We start from the raw sequence: 25,599 nt of genomic DNA on the forward strand, positions 1-25,599 counted from the left end.
TGCTCTTTCTCGTTTCTTCTATTAATGCTATTCCTTTTTAAGAATGGTAGAAATTCAAATTCTGGAATCAGTAAAAGTCCCTAACAGGCCTATTTTGCATTTTGTTAATTGGAAAAACAAACATACCATCACTTCTGGGAAAGAAATATCAGTAAGTTTCTTTGGTCAGAATTCAGTTTTGTGGTCATCAAAAAAAGTCATGATATTCAGAGTCTCTTTTTTCCATTCCTGCACATCACTGTGAATGGATCTTAACCGCCTAAAGGGATTCTCTCATTTCTTTTCTAGAGACTCCAGATTAAACATTTATCACTTCTCACCATTATGTCAAATAGAATCTGTTCACAATATGCTGCTTATGGGAAGGAGAAATCAAGGCTCAGGTAAGGATTAAGCATCAGTATGTGCAGCTGTTTCATTCTGCACTATCTATCCACAATATTAGGGTTCCCTAAGAAAGTGTTTGTGTTAGAAGATATTGACTACAGTCTTACGCTCCAATAGTTCTCAAATGTATACCCAGTTCTTTTTTGTCTACACAGAATATGAACAATAAGAAATAAGGCTATGTTGTAAAACATGAGATTTGCTCTTAATCAACCTTTTCCATATACTCATTAGGGAAAACCAGGAGACCATTAGAAATTATTTCCTCAATGTTCACATTAGCATTACAAATATAAATATAAATTACAAATATAAAGGAAAAAATAAAATCACCTGTTATTTGCTTTGTCCATTTTTGTCTTGGGAGGAAACTTCTTGGATTCTTATTTGTTATATGAAGCTTTGTGCTGTATAATATGTATCTCTTGAGTTTTGTGAATGTACACTAATTTCTTAGCTACTCTATTTGTAACTTCCCCTTTGTTTTTTGTATGGCTGCTGTTAACTCCATATTTTAATTTTGACACTTTCTATATTTATACTTCTCTCATATATCCTCAGACATCTAGATTTGCCAGCTTTATGTTATCTTTACAGCATTTAAGTCTCTTTAATTCCTTCTTCTCTGATCCATAAACTTTTTTTTCCTTTAATGGCAATAAAATAATTTATTTTGTGTTGGCACCAGATCCTAAGCTTCCCTAGTGGGAATAGAAACTACTTTCATTAGTCCTTTAAAAGTAATTTTCCACTAGAACTACTCAAATACTAAATGGCATTTTCTCTAGACCTTCAATTTGGTTTTCCTTTTATATTAAGATAATATAGTTGGAAAGTAGAACATAGGAATTTATAATATAAAAACAACTAAAAGATATACCTACCTTCATCATTAATTTATACTTACATTAGTGTCTAGGAAATTACCCCAAAGAAATAGCATTAAATGTGAACAAAAAAATTAGCTACAAATATTGCTATCCCCCCTTTTTAAAATATGAAAAAATAGAGACTTTTTAAATGTCCCTAGACTCGAAAGCATACTTAAATCAGTTATGGTATATCCATCTCAGAGGAGGCCAGTTTGTTGTAATTATAATAGACTATTAATGAAATTATAAAACATTACTAAAATTGATGAAACAAAATAAATAGGAAGACAGTCCATGCTCACAGATTAGAAGAATTAATAGTTAAAAATGTTCATACTATCCAAAGCAATCTACAGATCAGATTCAATACAATTCCTACGAATATCCCAACAGCATTTTTTGGCAGAAATAGGAAAAAAAAGGCACCCTAAATTCAAATGGAATCTCAAGGGGCTCCATATAGCCAAAACAATCTTGAAAAAGTAGAACAAAGTTGGAGGCCTCGTACTTTCTGATTTCAAAACATACTACAAAGCAACAATAATCAAGATGCAGTAGTACTAGTATAAAAAGATATATAGACCAATGAAACAGAATAGAGAGCTCCGGAACAAACCCTTATGTATTTAGACAAATGATTTTTGACAAGGGAGCCAAGACTACACATGGAAAAAGGACAGTCTCTTCAAATAGTATTGGGAAAATTGCAAAAAAATGAAGTTGAACCCTTACCTTATACCACATATTAAAATTAACTTAAAATGGATTAAAAACCTAAATGTAAGACCTAAAACTATAAAATCCTAGGAGAAAGCATAGGGAACAACTATAGGACATCGGGTTTGGCAATGATTTCTTTGAATTAACTCCAAAGCAGAGGCAACAAAAGCAAAAATAGACAAAGGAGATTACATCAACCTAAAACTTCTGAGCACTAAAGAAAACAATCAACAGAGTGAATGGGAAAAAGTATTTGCAAATCATATACCTACCAAGGGTTTAATATCCAGTATGCATTAAGAAACTGCTACAACTCAACAACAAAATACCAAATAACCTGATTAAAAAGAATTAGAGATTTCTCCAAATGAGATATAAAAATGGCCAATTAGCATATGAAAAGATGCTCAACATCACTACTAATCACAAATCAAAGCCACCATGCCATTTCACACCCATTAGGATTGCCACTGCCAAAAGCATCAGTGAGAATGTGAAGAAGTAGGAATCTTTGTGCACTGTTAGCAGAAATGCAAAATGGTGCAGCTATTATGGAAAACATTGCAGTTTCCTCAAAAAAATTAATAGAATTAACATATGACCCAGCAATCCCACTTCTGTAAACAGACGAGGGCAAAAGTAGGTTTTATTATGGAAAATATAATAATTAATAAATAATACAAGAATAAACTGTTTCGTGTACTCATAACTGTAAACCTACTTTTACCCCAACCTGTATATATATTCCTAGGAATTCAAAGCAGAATCTAAAGAGATATTTGCACATCCATGCCCATGGCAGCATTATTCACAATTGCCAAGAGGCGAAAGCAACCCAATATCCATTGATAGGTGAATAGATAAAGAATGTGATATATACATACAATGGAAGATTAGGCTGCCTCAAAAAGTCTTGTCACATGCTATTACATGAATAAACCTTGAGGACATTATACAAAGCAAAATAAGCAGTCACATAAGGACAAATACTGTATGATTCCAGTCATATGGAGTACCTAAAGTAGTCAAAATCATAAAAACAGAAAGTGAAAACATGGTTGCTAAGGAAGGAGTCCCAGAATCAGTATTTAATGGATGTAGAGTTTCAGTTTTCAAAGACAAGAAAATTCTAGAGATCTGTTATAACAGTGTGAATTTACTTAACATTACTGAAATATACTGAACTATACACTTAAAAATTATTGAGAGGTAGTCCAGCTGATAATGGTAGTGGTTGAGCATTGAGCTATGAACAAGGAAGTCAACGTTAAATTCCTGGTCAGGGCACATGCCCAAGTTTTGGGTTTGGTCCCCAGTAGGGGGTGTGTGGGAGACAAACGATCAATGATTCTCTCTCATCATTGATGTTTCTCTCTCTGAAATAAATTTTACTATATATATTATTATATATGTATAAATGGTTAAGATGGTAAATTTAATATTATGTTTTTTTCACAATAAAGAATATTTAATGATACAGAACATATTCCTGATTAAGTGAAAAGATAAATTTATCAGCAGTATAGCATAATCCCTTATAAAATGCTTAATGTCCTGTAAACCTTATAAAATATGTAAGGGTTTCATGCCCTATCATCAACATGTATTAACACTGTGATTTAGGGCTATAGGTCTTCACTACTTTATTTCTACTGTATTTTGTAAGTTGATTTATAAAAACATTTAAGAAGATTATGAGAGGCCCCAAAAACACCACATTGGTCTTAAATAGAGATATATTAGTGCCTTCTTTATTGCCATTTTTTTAAAAAATCCTCACCTGAGGATATGATACATTTTTATTGATTTTTAGAGAGAGAGGGAGAGACAGAGAGAGCAAGAGAAACATCTATGTGAGAGAGAGACATCAATCGGTTACCTCCCCTATGTGCCCTGACTAACCGAAGATCAAACCCACAACCTAGGTATGTGCCCTGCCCAGGAATTGAGCCCACAACCTTTTGGTTTATGGGATGATGCTCCAACCAACTGAGCAACCTGGTCAGGGTTTAAAGGCACCCTTCAACTATGTAGATCTGGCCAAAAGAGAATGTGAGTGCTGAAAATTTGAAAAAATCATTGGGGACGACTGAATTTTGAGTGGTAGCTTCAGCACATAGGCTCCATTGCAGAGTAGATGTGCTCAGTGCAGCTGTTAAGGAAGAACTGTTGAAACTATGTAATTATTTCTCTAGTGTGTTTGTTCATAATGAAACCAAGGAAACTGAGATTTGGAGAAAGCTAACGATTTTTTATAACTATCTAGCCATCTCATAAAATTAGCCCAAAAAGCACCTACTGCTAATCTGGAGGATGTTTTGCCACTCGCTGAAGATGTTACCACAATCCTCTCCAAGTGCTGTGGGTCTACCTCTGAGGACTGCATGGCCAAGGAGGTAAGAGAATCCCTGTCGTCGTCATCATCATCATCATGTGCCACACACTAAGTGGCAAGCACTCCTCTAAGCTGCTTTTTACATGTATCATCTCAATGATAGCACATATATCCTATGAAACTTAAATACATTAAGTCCATTTTACAGATGAGAAAACAGAATAGTGGTAAGGGTCAATAATTAAAGTCACACAGCAGTAAGTAGCAAAGTCCACACGTAAAGACAAGGTTATCTGATTCCCAGGAACTTAGTGCACCTGCAGAGCCTAGTACCACATCACTAGCCATATATAGTTATTTAAGTTAATTATTATTAAACTAATAGCATTTAAACTTCAGTTCTGTAGTCACCCTGGCCTCCATTTCAAATGCTCACTAGTATCAGTACAGAAACAGATAATTTTCATCATCATGTAGTAAAGTTCCATTAGACAATATACTATTAGAAATTATTATTGTTTTTATTATAACTGTCAGAATTTGATGGTCATTTCAGTTTTTTCCACCGTTTTTCATTTGCACAATACTTTCAAGCAGATAAGAGTTTGAACAGCTATCTATAATAATAAAAGCATACTATGCTAATTAGACCAGACAGATGAACGACCTTCCAGACGTCATTCCAGAGTCCTCCCAGACGAAGCTGCAATGGTGGGGGCTGAGGCAGAGGCAGTTAAAGGCGAGCAGTTAGGGGCAATCAGGCAGGCAGAGTGGTTAGGGGCGATGAGGCAAGCAGGCAAGTGGTTAGGGATGATGAGGCAGGCAGGCAGGCAGAGGGGTTAGGGGCAATAAGGCAGGCAGGCAGGCAGAGCGGTTAGGGGCAATAAGGCAGGCAGGCAGAGTGGTTAGGAGCCAGTGGACCTGGATTGCAGGAGAGTGCAGGTTGGGCTGAGGGCCTGCCCCCCTCCCCCACCCCACCCCTGCATGAATTTCGTGTACTGGGCCTCAAGTTTTAGATAAAAGTCACTCTCCTTTATCAAAAGTCTGTGGATCTCTTTAGGAACAGCAACATTGTGCTGCCTGGTCTTTTTCCTTTAAGAATATGTGTCTGTGTTAATGGGTGTTTTCTATAACCTGACCTACAATGGCTAAGTCATTAATAGGTCTCTCTCTCTCTGTCTCTCTCTCTGTCTCTCTCTCTCTCTCTCCCCCCCCCCCTTCTCCATATAGCTATATAAAATATACTACATTGATCGCCTAGGTATACCTTACTTTTATTTAACTAGTCCTCTATTATTGGGTTTAGGTGTTTTGGTTTTTTGTACTTTAAGTGACTCTGTCCTTAAGAGTCTTATAACTAAATCTTCTCTTCACCATAATTGTTTTCTGAGGATAAATTCTTGAAAGTTAAATTGTACATTTTAAGGTTTTTAGTACATAGTGACACATTGCCCTCCAAAAAATATCATACCAATTTACTTTCTAAGATCATTCCCACTGACTTTTTTTTATACACCATGCCAGGGCTGGTAAGCCTGTGTAAACCTTCCTTATTTTGGATCTACCAGAAAACTAACAATGCATAAAAATCACAATTGCTTTTGTAGCTGCCTGAACACACAGTAAAAATCTGTGACAACTTATCCACAAAGAATGATAAGTTTAGTGACTGTTGTCAAGAAAGAACACCCATGGACATATTTATGTGTGTCTACTTCACGCCAGCTACTCAGCCGCCAGAGCTGCCAGAAGTTGAGTTGCCCACAAGTAAAGATGTGTGTGGCAAGGGAAACACCAAAGCCAAGGACAGGTAAGTAGAGATGATCTAATTACCTTCTGGACAGTATGTATATTCACTGGCATTAAATGACAAAAAAACTAGATAGGGAAGAAATGGTAAGCCTGGCATCACTAAGAAAAGAATTAAAATAAATACACCATGAGTTGCATATACTATGAATAGTATATGAACATTCATGGATGGCATAAATTTCACAAGTAGGTGAAATTGCCAGCAAAAAATTTATCAATATCAGAGGGCAGAATGTAGACTGCACTGAAATTCTGTATTTACCTAAATATTCATTGTTTGCATAAATGCATAGAGAGCAATGGGATAAGATAATCAAAGAATTTATGCAAATCTATTTTCACAGAATAGCCACATAAAGTACCTACTTAATGCTTTATATAAAATTAATTGTGCTATAGTTACACAAAGGACAGTTCCATATGCATTTGATGCTTTATATAGAATTGTGTTATAGTTACAAATGGACAATTCCATATGCATTTGAAGTAGATATATATAATATAGTATATGACTATATATATAGTTCATACAGAGCTTTAGTTCAGTATTAACTAGTCACAATAATTTTAAAGCAACTATTAATAACTTGTGTTTCAATGAGAATATTGTTTTTAATCCTAAACTTATTGATTTGGATTTTAGCTAAATCTTTTATTTTTAATTAAAGATACAGAAACCAGGTGCTCTGCCTTTGTTATAGATGCCAAATTTCAAAACATGATACATATTCACAAGTATACCCATGCATGTTAAAGTGCATCTTCTTTCTCTCTTATGCCAGGTATACATTTGAACTATCTAGGAGAACTGATGTTCCGGAAGTATTTCTCAGTAAAATACTTGAGCCAACTTTCAAAAGCCTGGAGGAATGCTGTAACTCTAAAGATCCTGCTGTCTGTTTTAATGCTAAGGTGCAGTTTGCTAGATTTCTTTAAAAACCCTGTCGAGATCAAGCATTGGCAAACTGGGGCTTATGGGCCACAGTTAGACTAGTGCCCATTTTTGTATGACCTGTGAGCTAAAATGGTGTTACATTTTTAATGGCTTTAAAAAAAGATTAGCATTTCATGACATTAAAATTATATGGAATTCAAATTTCAATGTTCATACATAAACCATGATCACCGTTTATGCATTGTTTGTGACTGTTTTGTGTCATAACAGCAGAGTTGAGTTGTTACAACAGAAACTATATATGGCCTACAAAGCCTAAAATTTTTACTCCTGGGCCTCATACAGAAAATGTTTGCCAATGTCTGGTGTAGATTAAACACTCTTACCGACATGTTAGATGGAATTCTGATTTAGCACCTCCCGGAACAGGGTTAAGATAAACATTTTTGTGTAATTATTATTTTCGTACAGGTTCCACAACTGAAGGAGGAACTATCTTCTTTCATTGACAAGGGACAAGAACTATGTGCAGATTATTCAGAAAACACATTTACTGAGTACAAGAAAAAGTAAGGAACTAGTTCTACTTGTGTCCCCCAAATTTATCAATATAGCCTGGTATTGTAGTTTGAAAGCACAATTGAAGACTTAAGATGTGCTAAGTAAGCAATCAAAAAAGGAGGTTCAATTAAAATAGTTTTAAAAAGTACTTAGGCCGAAACTGGTTTGGCTCAGTGGATAGAGAGTCGGCCTGCGGACTGAAGGGTCCCGGGTTCGATTCCGGTCAAGGGCATGTGCCTTGGTTGCGGGCATATCCCCAGTGGGAGGTGTGCAGGAGGCAGCTGATCGATGTTTCTCTCTCATCGATGTTTCTAGCTCTCTATCCCTCTCCCTTCCTCTCTGTAAAATATCAATAAAAAAATATATTTAAAAAAAAAAAGTACTTAGAATCTATTATCTGTGTAAGAAACAGCTATTTTGGGGGGAGGAGGGAGGAAGTTACTTATATCAGCTTAGAACACAGCCAAAAATGAATAAATTACAAGATCTGTAATGACTTGATTAAGAAAACAAAATTAGTTTATTAACATTTTTGCCCTAAAACAATCTGTAAATTTTGCTCTATATAAGAAACTATAAAACTGCTAGAAAATGTTATCTAACTTAAAACTATTTTGTCTGACAAGAGGACCCAAACTTTCAATTAAGTATAGTATCACCCATCACCAGTATGTAGTCACTATAGATTGTAAGTACACATGTTAATCAATCATTCATAATGTACAATAGTCATTTTTCTCCATTAAGAGGAGAAGGCATTTCTTTACAAGGAGGTTTTTTAACATTAAAATAAGGAGCCATAATAATGAAAGTAGTTTTACTGGGTTCCCGGAAAATGTCTCTGTTGAGAAGATGCTGTCATTCTCAGTTTCATTAAGTAGATGCCTTAGATCTATTTCACAGCATCTTGAACAACAGAGGCCTCACGTAAGCACAAATAAAACTCCGCAAAAAGACCTTTCTAAAGAATCCCCAAAGTTGGACACCTCCTTCAATGACCCCCATGAAATCAACCTTAGCAAAGCTGTAATAGAAAATGAAAAACAGTGAAAGCCTTAGGTTCAAAATTGTTTAATATTTTATCAGAAAATTATATAATAGAATAACATGAAGGTAGCATAGGGTAATGTTAAACAGATAATGCAAGATTAAGTTTTTTTCCAACAGTTTTGAACACCAGGTTTGTCAGGGGCAATTAAGTGATAATTTATATAATCTCAATTCCATATAAACGTGTCCTAGCATTAAATTTAAGGTTGTGAAATTAGAGAAGATTGGGGCTATTCCATCTAAGTATTTGAAACCCCTCCCCCCTATCTCCTCCCCCACTCTCTGAGTTCCTTCTGGTCTCACTTGCTTTTCCTTCCAACTCGAACCAACTCATTTCAATAATGCTTTCAGGAGCAAACTAGTCCCCTAACCCTCTTATTCCTTCCCAGCATCCACCTTGCCAACCCCAACTCCAACTCAAGATAAATGTGGGTCTCTTCCACCTCCCATTGCCTACTACTGGGCTGGAAAATATTCCTGGAGAAAGTCATAAAACCAGGCTGAATGTCCACCATGAGAGTAGAGTTACCAAGATCATAGACAGTTCAAACTGGGAAAGAATCAAGTGAATTCAAGTCCTAGTACCACCTTGGCAGTGAGATGGAGAGCTGGTCAATAAGCAGAACTAAAAACAAGAGCCAAAGATCCCTGACCTTGTTTTCCTGCATAGTTGAGGAAAACTGAGGAGGAAATTGTTCAAAGTAGAAGAGGAAAAGCATTACAGTGGCATGAATTTCTGTAAGGGAAATGTCCTTGAAGGAGCTTGAAACTTAGAAGTGGAGAGAAGATGAAAGGTTAAGGAAAACAAGGAAGTTATCCACAATGATGTAATTGAGTGAATGAAAGGGGAAAAACTGGAATTCAAGTCAGCAGCAATTTGTATGTATAGTTTCATGATCTTTAGAGGTACAGATTTTACTTTCTAATCTCAAATTGAGTCATTAAAGATAGTTCCCCAAATAGATACATAATTTTCTTGTATGGCCTGTGAGCTAAAATGGTGCATTTTTTATTGTACCAGATCTTAAATGGCTATCTTTTGCATTAGAAACCTTTATAGAATACATCTATTAAACCTTACCAAAAAATGGTCTTTCAGACTGACAGAGCGATTGAGAGCGAAACTGCCAGATGCCCCAGACACAGAACTGGAAGAACTGGTTGACAAGCGCTCAGATTTTGCCTCCAAGTGCTGTTCCATCAACTCCCCTCCCCTCTACTGTGACTCTGAGGTAAGAAGATTTGATAATCCATTATCCCTGCACAGTTTTTAAAGACTCATGCACTCAGATTTACTCATTTCTTTTTGTTATTGAAATGCCATTCTGTCTTTTCCTGGTGCTGTGATAACTTTGTTGTATTTACAATAAAAGAGAAATGACTGATTTCATGCTATGCTAATTTAAAAGCAAATTGAGGGAGTTGCAAAACTTAGGAAATTTTACACTTTAGAGAAAAAAAGTGCGAATACAGTCAGCAAAGTGCAGTGTTTTTCAAATTGTAGATTGTAACCTTTAACAGCTTTTTCAAATGAAAGAAGAGAAAAAAGAAGACAGTAGGAATATTAATCCATCTAACAGAGCATGGTTAAATATTTTGTGAAAATTTTATTCCATATATATGGTATGTGTATACACACACACACACACACACACACACAAATGTATGAATATAGGTAGCAATAGGTAGATTAATTACTAGGTAAAAAATAAAAAAGACACAGAACTGCCACTTGACCCAATGATCCCACTTCTAGGAATATATTCTAAGAATCCCAAAACACCAATCAGAAAAAATATACAGACCCCTATGTGCATCACAGCACTAAGATCTGGAAACAGCCCAAGTGCCTAACAGATGAGTGGATAAAAAAGATGTGGTACATTTACACAATGGAATACTATGTATGCAGCAGTATAAAAGAAGGCTCTCTTACCCTTTGAGATAGCCCTGGAGAGTATTATGCTAACCAAAATAAGCCAGAGAAAGACAAGTATCACATGATCTCACTCATATGTGAAATAAAATGGTCAAAACAAACTGATGAACAAAATAGATCCAGAGACATAGAAGCATGGAACAGGTTGATGAATGTCAGAGGGAAGGGGCCAGTGGGGTCAGGAAGAGATTAACGAAATAACTTATATGCATATATGCATAACCCATGGATGCAGACAATAGTGTGGTGAAGGCCTGAGGGGAAGGGTGTGGAGTTGAGAGGGTCAATGGGGGAAAAAAAGGAGACATCTGTAAAACTTTCAACAATAAAGATAAAAAAATTTTAAATGTAATAAATGAGAAATTTCAAAAGAAAAAATAGATGCTTTTAGGAAAACTGGATCATACCATACCTTATATCTTAATTATTAAAATAAGTACTTAATTTTCAATGAAATGTATTGGGGTAACATTGGTTAATAATATCATATAGGTTTCACATGTATATTACTATGATACATGTTCTGTACATTTCATTGTGTCCCCACCGCCCAAAGTCACATCATTTTCTATCACTATATATTTGGCTCCATTTACCCTTTAATTTAATTTTGCTTCAATGTAACACAAGAAAAAGAAATGCAATTTCATTACTAAAGGTTACACAAATATTTCTTTACCATTAATTATTTTCTAAAAATTAAAAAACATACTAATATTAAAATGCTGGAGTCATTTTTTATTACAAGTTTTTCTTTTAGACACTACCAATTGGTTTCCAACTCTGAAAGGTAAAGAAATTTGAACTCATACTTTCTAGTTTCCCTCCCCACTCCTCCTAATTTGTTAGTTCTTGGGTTCATCTTTCTTTAAACATGATTCCCCTACCTCTAGCCCCCAGATCCCTCCCATTCCTGTCTCCTCCCTTCCCTCACCCCTTCTCTATATTCTCTTCCTCCCTTACATGTAGTTGCATAATTGGTCAGATCATTTATTTTTTATCTTGTGAGGCATTTTCTGATAGGAGGTGAATTACTGAATTCCTTTCACTGAACCCGAGCTTATTGGTTTCCTCCTATAAACTAACGTGAGGTTGGTACTGGGTGTCCTATCTTTATGTAGACTGAAGGAGTGGAGGACAGAGGAGAGCCCAGGTCAGGCTGTGTGGTCCATTGTTGGTAGACCTGATGTCTGCTTTCTCTAACATTTTGTTACATATCTTACACTAGGATTTTCTCCACCAACTCAGTTTCTATCCTATTTCATGGGGAGATGTCTGTTAGCCTTTTTCATATGCATTCAGCCCATTTATTCTCATCATCCATTTGACCTGTAACAATCCAGCAGTCAATTTAATTACTAGAAGAGTTGAAAGATAAGGACAGCACTTTCATTCACTATACTGCTAACTTGGAGACATAGTAACAATTCCAAGAATTCTGTTGTCTCACCCATTCCATTTCTGGAATATAGATTTAAGGGTAAGATCAACTCGATGCCAGATGCCATATTAAAATATTTTCCTCCTTTGCCTACTTTTTTTCCAATATATTTTTATTGATTTCAGAGAGGAAGGGAAAGGAAAAGAGAGATAGAAACATCAATGATGAGGCAGCATCATTGATTGGCCTCCTGCAAGCCCCCCACTGGGGATTGAGCCTGCAACCCAGGAATGTGCCCTTGACCAGATTCAAACCTGGGACCCTTCAGTCCACATGCCAATACCCTATCCATTAAGCCAAACCAGCCAGGGCATGCCTACTTCTTTCTGAATTTCATGATATTAAGTTTCATCCCTCCCCAACTCCGGTGGTGACTGAGATTTTTTGAGTGGGTTTTATTATTGTTTGTCATGTGTTAGAGAAGTATCATTTATGATGCGTTTTTTACTCATTCTTTTGCACATAAAATAATTTACCTACAATGTAAAAGCAAATACCACTTAGTCTAATTAATTAATGCCTATTAGAAGCTTTAACTATAAGTTAAAGAATGTCCTCCCCCGCCCCCCGCAAGAAGCCATATGAATTTTTATTCATTTATTAAAACATGAAAGCAATGAAGCCTGGTTTCATTTTATTGTTCTATTATTTTTAATTCTGTTTCTCTCATTTATTTTTATATTAGAGCACACTTAATATACCCAAAAACCTAATTTAAAAAATCGTATAAGTTTAAATGTGGGAAGAAGACTGTAAGAGCACCTATAATTTTTCACTCGGTATTTCCTTCTGGAGATCATTCTACCTCCATTTAAATACCTACACTCAATTTTCTTCTTGAGGTAGCCTATTTCACTGCCAGATAGCTTCTCTTATGAGAATATTATTCTGCTAATTAAGCCATAATTTCTGCTGAGTCTAGTCTGGCTTTCTCTATCAACCAGAAAAAGTCTATTCTGTTCTTAATAGCTTTTTTTTTTTTTTAATATTTGAAGTGACTTTTTAAAAATTAGGCTGTATAAAATCTGGAAGGTGGAGGTGGGTGGGTGGGAAGAGATCAGCCAAACAACTTGTATGCATATATGCATAACCCACGGACACAGATGATAGTGTGGTAAAGGCCTGGAGCGGGGCAGGCTAGAAGGGGTCAATGAGGGGGTGAGGGGGATATATATATATAATACTTTCAACAATAAAGATTAAAAAATAATAAAATAAAGGCTTGAACTATGCATACCAGTTCTCTTAATGATTTAGTGAGGTTTTGTTTGTTTTGTTTTTCACTGATAGTGTCTAATAAAGTCTTAACATGTCTAACGAAGTCTTAATCCATTTGACAAATTGAGCTACATCATCTTGTTTATCCTATATAATAAAGAGGGAATATGCAAGTTGACCATCACTCACTCCTTCACAAAGATGGCTGTACCCACAGCTGAGGCCAAGTTCCCATAAGGAGCCTTAACGAGCAATCAGCAGGGACCTGATGCTACGCCCTCCCCCGCCCCCATGGGGCTTGACAGGGGACCTCAGGCAGCACCCCCCACCTGGCAGGGCTTGACAGGAGACCTCAGGCCGTGCCCCCCACCCCAGCGCCAGGTGAGGGGACCTGAGACCATGCCCCCCGCCCAGCAGGGCTTAACGAGGTACCTCAAAGTGTGCTTCCCGTCCTGGTGCTGAGCTAGGGGACCTCAGGCTGCTCCCCCTGCCCCAGTGCCAGGCCGGGGGAACCTCAGGCTGCACCCCCCCACCAGGAAGGGCTTGACAGGGGACTTCAGGCTGTGCCCCCCCACCCCGGCACCAGGCCAGGGGACCTCAGACTGCACCCCCCGCCTGGCAGGGCTTGACAGGGGACCTCAGGCCATGCCCCCCACCCAACGGAGCTTGACGGGGGACCTCAAGGCACACCCCCAGTGCTGGGTTGGGGGAACTCAGGCCACGACCCCCCGCCCAGTGGGGCTTGATGGGGGACCTGAGGCTAAGCCCCCCTCCCAGTGCTGGGCCGGGGGACCTGAGGCTGCGCCCCCCCTGGCAGGGCTTGACAGGAGACCTTAGGCCATGCCTCCCACCCAGAGGGGCTTGACAGGGGATCTCAGGCCGTGTCCCCCACCTGGTGAGACTTGACAGGGTACCTCAAGGTACACCCCCTGCCCCAGTCTGGGCTGGGGGACCTCAGGCCATGCTCCCCATCCTGGCACCGGGCCAGGGGACCTGAGGGTATGCCCCCTGCCCAATGGGGCTTGACAAGGGTGGGAGTGGCTGGGTCTGGATCTAGCCCAATGCGGGGGGCCAGCTGGGTCTGGGTCTCACGAGATTTTGAGGCACATGTGGGTGGGTGGGGACTTGACTCTGGGTTTCGTGGTGCACCCCAGACTCTGACAGGAGGAAGATTTTCATATACATTTTACTAATTTTCTTTCATCTCTGACACTTCTATTATAAAGGGCAAATAGCAATATTAAATTATTTCCTCTAATTAATCCCCTTTTAATGTGCACGAATTTTGTGCACCAGGCCACTAGTTTTTTTATACTCTTAGAGATTCTGATTTCTCTTCTAATTTCTACATTTACTCTCTTGTCCCAAATCTAATTGCTAATCTTATTTGAAAATATTTATAAAGTCAGAATTCCAGATGAAATGAGCACAGTAGGATAAATGCCTATTCTTTAAATATGCCTGAGAAATATATATTTACCTTTAAAATATTGGATATCAATATTATGCTTTTGTTATTAGTTAAATTAGGGCTGAAATCTGAACAAGTAAAATTCAAACCAAGTAAAATTCTAAACAAACAATATAAAACAAACCTGAAAGATCTAGAGTGTTGGGATATTTTTGTCATTATTGACATGAAAACATTTAGCATTAAAAATTAAATTAAGCAGTTCCTTTCTTTACTACCAGTTTGCTTTTAGTAATATAACAGGTAAATTTAGGTTGCCTTATCCCAGAAAAATAAAATCATCTTACCAGCAGAATTTGCTCTGAGGATCTAAGTCAGTTATTGAAAAAAGGGGCAAAGTCTAAATATTTTTTATATTCTGTCATATCACTTTTGTAACTCTTCCCCAGTCCCTGTGATCTCTAATAAATAGTTTTCTTTTTTGACATCATACAAGACAAACAGCTTTATGATCAAAATGCATGCTTCCTTCCCTCAAACATCTTGCATTTCTCTGAGTTTCTTTTCAGTGTATTTTTCATTGTAACATATTATCATTTAAAAACTATTTTCAACTACAATGATGAGAAGGCAAGTGTTTAACTTTTTTTTTTCTTCCTTGATGAGCCAGTACATTTATAGCAGTGGTACTGCTGAGTAGCCAATCTTTCAGTGACTGCTAACGAAGGGTGAGATGAATGGAGCTATGGAGACACTTGTGCACATTTGATTACTTAGAGCTCTCAGAGGTTGGCCCTCTGCTGTTTCCATTAACCTTTTGGATAGTCTTTCTCCATTGATCTCATAGCTAGACAAGCAAGATCACCGCTGGCTTCTGACTTCATGTTCTGGTGAAATCTCATAGAACAGCATTCACTTTAAAGTTTTTAATGCTTAGTATGTATATTTGTCCCACTTACCCTATAACATCTGAATTATAATTTATTATTAAATGTCCTTGTCCTATATTTGCTTGACTAATTTTTTTTTCCCTTAAAAGTAAAGCCCATTCACTCCAAGTCATATTCAGGGATACATCCCTATCTGCCATTCTAAATATACTTGGCAGAGTCACCCAAAGAGTGGAAAAAGGGGCATCTGAACCCCACTTGTGCTTCTTCTATGATAATCTAGCCTTACCCTCACCCTGATCTTGAAATGAACAGTAAATAGAACAACCAGTGCAATTTTCATTTGCCTTCACTATGGCACTCTATGTTGCCAGTGAGGTTCACTGATTGCAGAAAAACCTTCTGCTGCAAAATCAGACTTGAAATTATTTTTTCTCTCTCCACTATCATTCAGGCAGGGCATCCTTATGACACTTCTGAGAACTCATTACTATGCTTCCACTACAATGTTCCAAAGGAGTGCTAGTGGGCATCAACTATGATTTCCCAAAGTATTCAGAAAGCCACATTACATGCTGGAGGTGATCATTAAAATCTTGAAAACATAGAGACAAATGCAAATAGCCAAGTGGGCACTGGGCAAAGAGGAGACTATCTTTTCCTCTCTCATGCCCTCCCACCTCTCCCTCTTTCTTCGTCTCTCATATTTCAGGAAAAGCTGGCATATCCACTAAGATTTCTCTCTCTCAGTATATAACTAGATTTTGTGATAATAAATGTTAGCTATGACATTAAGTCAATACTATTTAATAAGCAGAATATTAATAGCCTTGTTAGGCAGAATATTAATAGCCTTATATATTTGTGTTTATAGAATAATTGAAAACAATTCTAGATATTAGGTACCATTTTAATTCCCCTTTTACAGATGGGTTGAATGATATATACAAGATTTCAAGATGTTTGGAAAATCCTAAGTATATTCCACATGAGTCTATTACTCTCCATGTCATTGTCATATTTCAGCCCTAATGTAACTAATAATAAAAGCATAATATTGATATCCAAAGACTATTAACTATTGATTAAAGTGCAAAATTATTTTTTATTGTTAAAAATATCAATAATTCACCAGATCAGTAGTGACACTGAATTCCATTATCATATTCTACATTTTATCCTTCTATGATCCTTTGCTTTTCATTCTGTGTCATATTATCCTCTTCTTCTACCCACACCTTAAATTTATGTTTTCCAGAGAATTGTTTTTTCATGATCTTCTTCTCTGTGAATGCCACATCCATTTGCAGCTAGTGTTCCGGATCTAGAGAAGGGGCCATGCACAAATGGATACACTAGACAAGAAATATGAATTTAGAAGGGATGGGGGGGCCAGACGGAAAACCTTTCTCTCTAGTGGAGAGGCTCCTCCGAAACTCTGTCCTGTCTGCTTTTATTCACTTGAATACACATTTTCCCTTTTAGGAGTGCAAACAGGCATATCAAAGGTAAAGTTTGGTAAACAGTAAAAGGATTATCAGGTTAGGGGATTGCCTTGAGCCATTTGGCCAATAGCAGGGCAATATTATGCTGATTTTCAGCCCTGCTGAATATCAAAGTCTATTAGCCTTCTAATGGAACTTTCGCATAATTATGCTAACTACTGTTGGTCTTTGCCACCAGCAATTCCCCCTTTTTGTTTTCTTAATAAATCTTGAAAGGTGTATGCTTGCAGGGCTCGTGTTCTTTTAAGACTGTTCATTCTCCATCTGCAGACTAGAAATAAACATATAAGAACAAGAATGAGACCGGCAATAGTGGTTATGATAAAAAGCAGATGTAGGGAGATTCAATGAAAAGGATTGAGTTCTTTCATGTCCTTTTTAAAAATTATTCAGGCATTTAAGGAATTATTCCATAGTAGGCTTCTTTCTGGGCCATCAGTTCTTTAAGTCCCCTTCCAAATCACTGTCCCCTGTGACATGACAGCAATGATATTCGAGTTCTGAATTGTGAACAGTGGGCAATGACAATGCAGGTCCGACCTTCTTTGGCTTTGTCCAGGGCAACCTGCACCATCGCACAACTGATGACTGCTAGCATGGCAAGGCTTCTTTATCATTCCCCAGGTCATCTCTGGACTGTTTCTCCTCTGTCTTGTTCTCCTCCCATTCCTTATCTTCAGCGTGTTTTGTCTGCAGCCACAGGTACAGGGTGAGGCCTTGCAGGAATCCACACGGGCTTGAAGGAGTTTTCTGGAAATACACAAGCATATACTTGACCAAAGGTTAATAAAGGGACCCTTCCATAAACCAGACTCTGGATCTTTCCATTTAACCAGACCATTTTCCTTTGGCTTATTCTGACACCAGTGTATTACCATAGGTGTCTAGCCATCAGCATTATAAGTGAAAAAAACTTAAAGTAATTAAGGCTTGATGTAGTTTACTTACAGGAGATTTCTCCACTATTCCCCCTTTTTGCTTTTTAAGTTGGGATTTTAGAGACCCTTGAGGCAGATGTAATATTCAAGGGGGACATTCCTTGATAATTTGTTTTGCCTGCTGAGCAATACTTTGGCAGGCTGATTTAAAAGTTGATGAGATTCTGTGGCCTGTTTCAATAAAGCAACTAATTGATTGGCATATGTGTTTCCTTTTGTTAAAGGACCAGGAGCTGTTTAAGTAGTATAAATAGACTTTGGTCACTGAACCATTTTAATTGAGTAGTTGCAATTCTGTTTACCAGGCCAGTAGCATAGGCAGATCAGAAATAATATTAAGAGGCTTTTGAAATCCTGCAATGCAGCCTTAATAGCTTTTAATTCAATTCTTTGCACAGAAGTATGACTGGTCTGAATTCATTGCATGATAAGCAGCTTTACCATTAAATGAACCATCAGTAAAATCAGTTAAAGCTCCAGGAAGAGGTTCCTGCCTAGTATTTTTGGGTATAATAATAGGGGTGTAAGATAAAAAATGTAGTAATTTGTTTTTTAGTAGGTGACAAGTTTCCCTGAATATCCACTTATTTCAATTTGCCAATTTAAATCAGTCTGAAATAAGGTTTATTTTCTAACTTCATTCATCCTTGGGTGTGGACAGTAAATGACACTAGTTGGATTTTTTCCTATCAGTCTTTTTAAGTATATAGACATAAGCTTTGTTTAAGGAGGCAAAAATGCAAATTATTTACTCTTAAGTGTCCTTGGTTTAGGGAAGATAGGATTTACTAGATGGCCCCAAACCGCTTGGCATTTATAGAATTTTAGATGGTTGCAAACTGCTGTTACATGTGAGCCATGAAATTAGAAAATGATTCTGTAGGTCTTTGTATACACTTAACACGTTAAGCACCATGTCACTCACTGGTGACTGACATTATACTTTCTGTCCAGAAGACAAAACAGGCTGGGCGCTTAACGTGTTAATAAAAGCTATCTTAGGATTTCTAAGTATATTGAATAAATTTGTTATTTCTCCCCTAGAGATTTTTAGATAAGGTCTTAACTAATTAATGTCCTTTAATAATTTTTTTTAAAAAATTCATTTAAGGTCTTAAAGCAATCCTTTCATATTTCTACTTTTTAAAGCCTAATACATTGACTTTGAATTACAGTTCCTAGACATTGAAGAGCATTTCCCTTTACTTCCTCCCAGAGCAATTTTTAAGCTACATTTAGGGAGTTTCTTTTAAAAAGTTTTACTTTCTTTTAAATAGAGCAACAAACTTAGTTGCTTTTTATTTTTTTTTAATTTAATAAATCTTTATTGTTCAGATTATTACAATTGTTCCATTTTTTCCCCCATAGCTCCCCTCCACCCTGTTCCCATCCCACCATCTGCCCTTCCCCCCCGCCACTGTCCTCATCCATAGGTGTACGATTTTTGTCCAGTCTCTTCCCGCACCCCCACACCCCTTTCCCCCTGAGAATTGTCAGTCCACTCCCTTTCTATGCCCCTGATTCTATTATATTCACCAGTTTATTCTGTTCATCAGATTTTTTTATTCACTTGATTTTTAGATTCACTTGTTGATAGATATGTATTTGTTGTTCATAATTTTTATCTTTACCTTTTTCTTCTTCCTCTTCTTAAAGAATACCTTTCAGCATTTCATATAATACTGGTTTGGCGGTGATGAACTCCTTTAGCTTTTTCTTATCTGTGAAGCTCTTTATCTGCCCTTCAATTCTGAATGATAGCTTTGCTGGGTAGAGTAATCTTGGTTGTAGGTTCTTGCTATTCATCACTTTGAATATTTCTTCCCACTCCCATCTGGCCTGCATGGTTTCTGTTGACAATCATATGGGTGCTCCATTGTAGGTAGCTAACTTTCTCTTGCTGCTTTGAATATTTTCTGTGTTTTCCTCTTGGCATTTTAATTATGATGTGTCTTGTTGTGGTCCTCTTTGGATTCCTTTTGTTTGGGGTTCTGTGTGCTTCCTGGACTTGTAAGTCTATTTCTTTCACCAGGTGGGGGAAGTTTTCTGTCATTTCTTCAAATAGGTTTTCAGTATCTTGCTCTCTCTCTTCTCTCACACCCCCATAATTTCGATGTTGGTACGCTTGAAGTTGTCCCAGAGGCTCCTTACACTATCTTCATATTTTTGGATTCTTTTTTCTTTTCTGGTTGAGTGTTTTTTGCTTCTTTGTATTTCAAATCTTTGACTTGATTCTTGCGGCCCTCTAGTCTGCTGTCAGGTCTCTGTATAATATTTTTTATTTCAGTCAGTGTATGTTTAATTTCTAGTTGGTCCTTTTTCATATCCTCAAGGGTCTTGCTAAATTTATCAGCCTTTTCTAGGAAATTCTTGAAAAACCTTACAACCATGGTTTTGAACTCTATATCCAGTCATTTGCTTTCCTCCATTTCTCTCATTTGTGATCTGTTTCTTTGTCTCCGCTTTTTGGCTGCTTCCCTGAGTTGATAGAGAGGCTTTGTCTGCTAGGTGTCCTATAGGGCCCAGTGGCTCAGCCTCCCCAGTTACCTGAGGTGGACACTCTTGGTGCACCCCTTTGTGGTCTGTGTGCACAGTCTTGTTGTAGTTAAGCCTTGATTGTTGTTGGTATCACTGGGAGGAATTGACCTCCAGGCCAATTGGCTGTGGGGATCAGCTGTGTCTACGCTGGGAGAACTTCTGTGCTGGAGACACCCTTATGAAACAAGACTTGCAAAAGCCTCTGTGCTCAGCTTGGATGGGGCGGAGTCTCAGGGCGGAGCAGACAGCATTGGTTTCCCATCAGCCCTGCCCTAATATGCCCCTGTGTCTCAGTGTCCCATGGTAATCGCTGCAAGCACCTCTGAGAGAAAGCTGCCCTTGAGTTCCGCCAGCTGGCAGACAGTCCAGTTTTTCCCCGAATGAGTCTGGGTCCCCAGAGTCTCACCCGGAACTGGAGTTCAGTGCAGTCGCGAGCTTTTGTCTCCCTCTCACTTGAGAAAGCCAGCAGAGCACTCAGTTGGAGTCCTCTCCGTGGGCGCATCTCAGTACCTCTGCCTCCTGCATCTCCTCTGAGTCTCAGTGTGCTTTTCTCTTTCCTTCTAGTTGTAGAATTTCCACTCAGCCAGCTTTCCTGTGGTTCTGGATGATGTCCGTTTTGTCTTTTAGCTGTAGTTTTGAAATTGTTGTGCGAGGCAGCAGTTTAGGTGTTTACCTATTTTGCCATCTTGGTTTTCAACTTACTTGCTTTTTAGAAAAACCAGTAGGAGAGAGGTATGCTGGCCAATACTGCAATGCATATATTTCAAGTGAAAGTAACTCTCTTTTTCCTTATGGTGTCTCATTAATGGTGAGATTTAATGCTAGAATAATAACTTTTAGTTTACTTTGTAAATAGTAGCAGGAGAGATTTTAAAATTTCTCCTTTTTATTAATCTTAAATTTACTTTTAAACAGCATTATTTTTGGCTAGTGCTCATTTGCATATGTATGCAAATTTTACTTTGGACTTTGTTAAAACCAATTGCTCATAAAATATTGGCTTCTCATATATATGAGACCTTAATTATATTGTGAAAAGCTAATTTATTAAGTAATTAAAGTATGCATATTTATTGAAAAAGTAAAGTAAGCAAACTTATATATTTGACCTATGAAGTACAGATGCCACCCCACCCCCCAGCCTATTTGAAGAGCAGTCTGACTGAGGCATTATGTATGCAACCTTTTTCTGCCCTCCCTTTCTGTATTAACCATTTACTCTGTTCTTGGCAGGAGATAAGGTTAATGGTCTAGCCTTTGTTTAAACTTCCCTGAGATTTTATGACCCTTTTACAACTTTTGCAAATCGTTAACTTTAGAATTCATTTTTCTCTTTCAAAACTTTTTTCCTTCTCATCATATACATAACCTTCATAAATTTCATACTTTCAAATTAGTCTTCAAACCTTTTTATGTCCTTCAAAAATGCATTTCTACTCTAACATTCTTTCTTTCTGTCATTAACTTGTATATACCTACAGCAATTTGTATAGACCCTTTTCCTTTAAAATGTATGTCCTGCCTTCTATTATTAAAACTATATTATATTTCAACATTCATTTTTCCATGATAATTAAAAGTAAAAGCCAGCATTTCTTATATTGACATTTATCAGTACACTTTTTGTAATTATTCTAAAAGATATCAATTAAATTTAAACCAGTTTTTATACTAAAAATTTGGTTCAGACCATAGAATTAATCCTCTTTTTTAATCAAGCCAATAAAATATTATATCATAGGTTGAAATTTTACCACACATAGTACACATAAGGACTACAATATATTTTGAACTATTAACTTTTCTAGAATATAAGAATTATTTTTCTCAAAAATAAATTTCTATACCTTATGCATTTTGATATCACAACCACATAATTTCTTCCAACTTAATTTGAACTTTTATCTTTTAGAAGCCTCAAATTTTAGGTGGCAAGTTAAATACTTGGCATTTCTTTGATTAGTAATATATTTATATTTTAAAGGATGTATTTCAAATAAAATACGACATAATAGATTCAATTCTATCCTCTAAATTTTTTATATGAGGCAAACTCAGTTTATTTCAGTATTTTTTTCCTTCCTTCTCAGCTTTTCTTTTTTTATTGTTTAAAGTATTACATATAGTAGTACATATATCTCCTTTTTTCCCCCATTGACCTTCCCCCAGCCTCCCCTACCCCTGTCACATGGCGTCATCCCACCCCCTCAGTGTCTTGTGTCCATTGGTTGTGCTTATATGCATGCATACAAGTCCTTTGGTTGATCTCTTCCCCCCACCCCACCCCAACACCCCCCAGCCTTCCTGCAGTAATTTGACAGTCAGTTTGATGATTTACTGCCTCTGTATCTATCTTTTTGTTCATCAGGTTATAATGTTCTTTATTTTCCACAAATGAGTGAGATCATGTGGTATTTTTCTTTCATTTCCTGGCTTATTTCACTTAACATAATGCTCTCCAGATCCATCCATGCTGCTGCAAAAGGTAAGAATTCTTTCTTTTTTATAGCAGCGTAGTATTCCATTGTGTAGATGTACCATAGTTTCCTAATCCACTCATCTGATGATGGGCATTTAGGCTGTTTCCAAATCTTAGCTATGGTGAATTGTGCTGCTATGAACACAGGAGTGCATATATCCTTTCTGATTGGTGTTTCTAGTTTCTTGGGATATATTCCTAGAAGTGGGATTACTGGGTCAAATGGGAGTTACATTTTTAGTTTTTTGAGGAAAATCCATACTATTCTCCACAGTGGCTGCACCAGTCTGCATTCCCACCAGCAGTGAACAAGGGTTCCTTATTCTCCGCATCCTCGCCCGCACTTGTTGTTTGTTGATTTGTTGATGATTGCCATTCTGACAGGCTTGAGATGGTACTGCATTGTCATTTTGATTTGCATCTCTCGGATAATTAGTGACTTTGAGCATATTTTCATATGTCTCTTGGCCTTCCTTCTCTCTTCTTTCGAAAAGTTTCTACTTAGATCCGTTGCCCATTTTTTTTATCGGATCATTTATTTTCCTTTTATTAAGCTGTATGAGTTCCCTGTAAATTTTGGAGATTAAACCTTTATCAGTGATAACATTTGCAAATATGTTCTCCCATACAGTGGGCTTTCTTGTTGTTTTGTTGATGGTTTCTTTTGCTATGCAAAAGCTTTTTATTTTGAAGTAGTCCCATTTGTTTATTTTCTCTTTAGTTTCCATTGCCCTAGGAGCAGTATCAGTGAAGAAATTGCTTCGGCATATGTCTGAGATTTTGCTGCCTGTGGATTCCTCTAGTATTTTTATGGTTTCCCATCTTATGTTTAAGTCCTTTATCCATTTTGACTTTATTTTTGTGTATGGTGTAAGTTGGTGGTCTAGTTTCATTTTTTTACATGTATCTGTCCAATTTTCCCAGCACCATTTATTGAAGAGACCGTCTTGACTCCATTGTATGTTCATGCCACCTTTGTCAAATATTATTTGAGCATAGTGGTTTGGGTCGATACCTGGAGTCTCTATTCTATTCCATTGGTTTATATGTCTGTTCTTGTGCCAGTACCAGGCTGTTTTGAGAACAGTGGCTTTGTAATACAGCTTGATATCTGGTATTGAAATCCCACCTACTTTGTTCTTACTCAGGATTGCTGTGGCTATTCGGGGTCTTTTTTTATTCCAGATGAATTTTTGGAGAGTTTGTTCTAGGTCTGTGAAATATGCTGTTGGTATTTTAATGGGGAGTGCATTGAATCTATAGATTGCTTTGGGTAGTATGGACAATTTAATGATGTTGATTCTACCAATCCATGAACATGGTATGTTCTTCCATCTATTTATGTCTTCCTCTATCTCTTTTTTCAGTGTCCTGTAGTTTTCTGCATATAGGTCTTTTACCTCCTTAGTTAAGTTTATTCCTAGGTATAAACTTAATTTTTTTGGTGCGATGGTAAATGGGATTGCTTTTTTGGTCTCTCTTTCTGTAAGTTCACTATTGGTGTATAGAAATGCCATAGATTTCTTGGCATTAGTTTTGTATCCTGCTACATTGCCGAATTCATTTATTAAGTCTAATAGTTTTTGGATGGAGTCTTTAGGGTTTTTTATGTACAGTATCATGTCATCTGCAAATAAGGACAGTTTTACTTCTTCTTTTCCAATTAGGATGCCTTTTATTTCTTCTTCTTGTCTAATCGCAATGGCTAATACTTCTAGTACTATGTCGAATAGGAGTGGTGAGAATGGGCATCCCTGTCTTGTCCCTGTTCTTAGGGGAAATGGTTTTAGTTTTTGCCCATTGAGTATGACATTGGCTGTGGGTCTGTCAGATATGGCTTTTATTATGTTGAGGTATGATCCTTCTATTCCCACCTTGCTGAGAGTTTTTATTAAGAAAGGGTGTTGGATTTTGTCAAATGCTTTTTCTGCATCAGTTGATATGACTATGTGATTTTTATCTCTTAATTTGTTTATGTTGATGTATCATGTTTATTGATTTGTGGCTATTGTACCATCCTTGCATTCCTGGGATAAATCCTACTTGGTCATGGTGTATGATCTTTCTGATGTACTGCTGGATCCGATTTGCTAGAATTTTGTTGATGATTTTGGCATCTATGTTCATGAGGGATATTGGTCTTAATTCTCTTTCATTGTGTTGTCTTTATATGGTTTTGGTATTAGAGTGATGCTGGCTTCATAGAAGGAGCTTGGAAGTGTTTCTTCCTCTTGAATTTTTGGAATAGTCTGCGGAGGATAGGTTTTAGTTCTTCCTTGAATGTTTGGTAAAACTCCCCTGTGAAGCCGTCTGGCCGCAGGCTTTTGTTTGCTGGAAGCTTTTTAATGACTGCTTCAATTTCTTCCATAGTTATTGGCCTATTGAGAGGTTTAGATTCTTCCTGATTGAGTTTCGGAAGGTTGTATTTTTCTAGGAATATGTCCATTTCCTCCAGGTTGTCCAGTTTGTTGGGATAGAGTTGTTGGTAGAATTTTTTAACCCTTTGTATTTCAGTGGGGTCTGTTGTTATTTCTCCTCTTTCATTTCTGATTTTATTTATTTGGGTCCTATGTTTTTGCTTCTTGGTTAGCCTGGCTAGAGGTTCATC

The 25,599-nt window shown here is 37.2% G+C and overlaps 1 protein-coding gene across 4 annotated transcripts in view; it reads left to right on the forward strand.

Annotated features, from left to right (window-relative positions):
* GC (GC vitamin D binding protein) overlaps window positions 1-25,599 on the forward strand; it is a 53,106-nt gene that overhangs the window by 20,905 nt on the left and 6,602 nt on the right. For 2 of the 4 annotated variants that reach the window (XM_080679482.1, XM_080679483.1), the window contains exons 6-11: window positions 289-383; window positions 4,246-4,375; window positions 5,922-6,124; window positions 6,909-7,038; window positions 7,493-7,590; window positions 9,732-9,864. In XM_080679482.1, coding sequence (XP_080535608.1) covers window positions 289-383; window positions 4,246-4,375; window positions 5,922-6,124; window positions 6,909-7,038; window positions 7,493-7,590; window positions 9,732-9,864 — 789 coding nt within the window. Of the gene's footprint in view, window positions 1-288; window positions 384-4,245; window positions 4,376-5,921; window positions 6,125-6,908; window positions 7,039-7,492; window positions 7,591-9,731; window positions 9,865-22,880; window positions 22,998-25,599 lie in introns of all 4 variants that reach the window. The other 2 variants (XR_013961157.1, XM_080679484.1) reach the window with 2 other exon arrangements.

The sequence above is a fragment of the Plecotus auritus genome, assembly GCF_963455305.1.
Source record: "Plecotus auritus genome assembly, chromosome: 1".
Taxonomy (NCBI): domain Eukaryota; kingdom Metazoa; phylum Chordata; class Mammalia; order Chiroptera; family Vespertilionidae; genus Plecotus; species Plecotus auritus.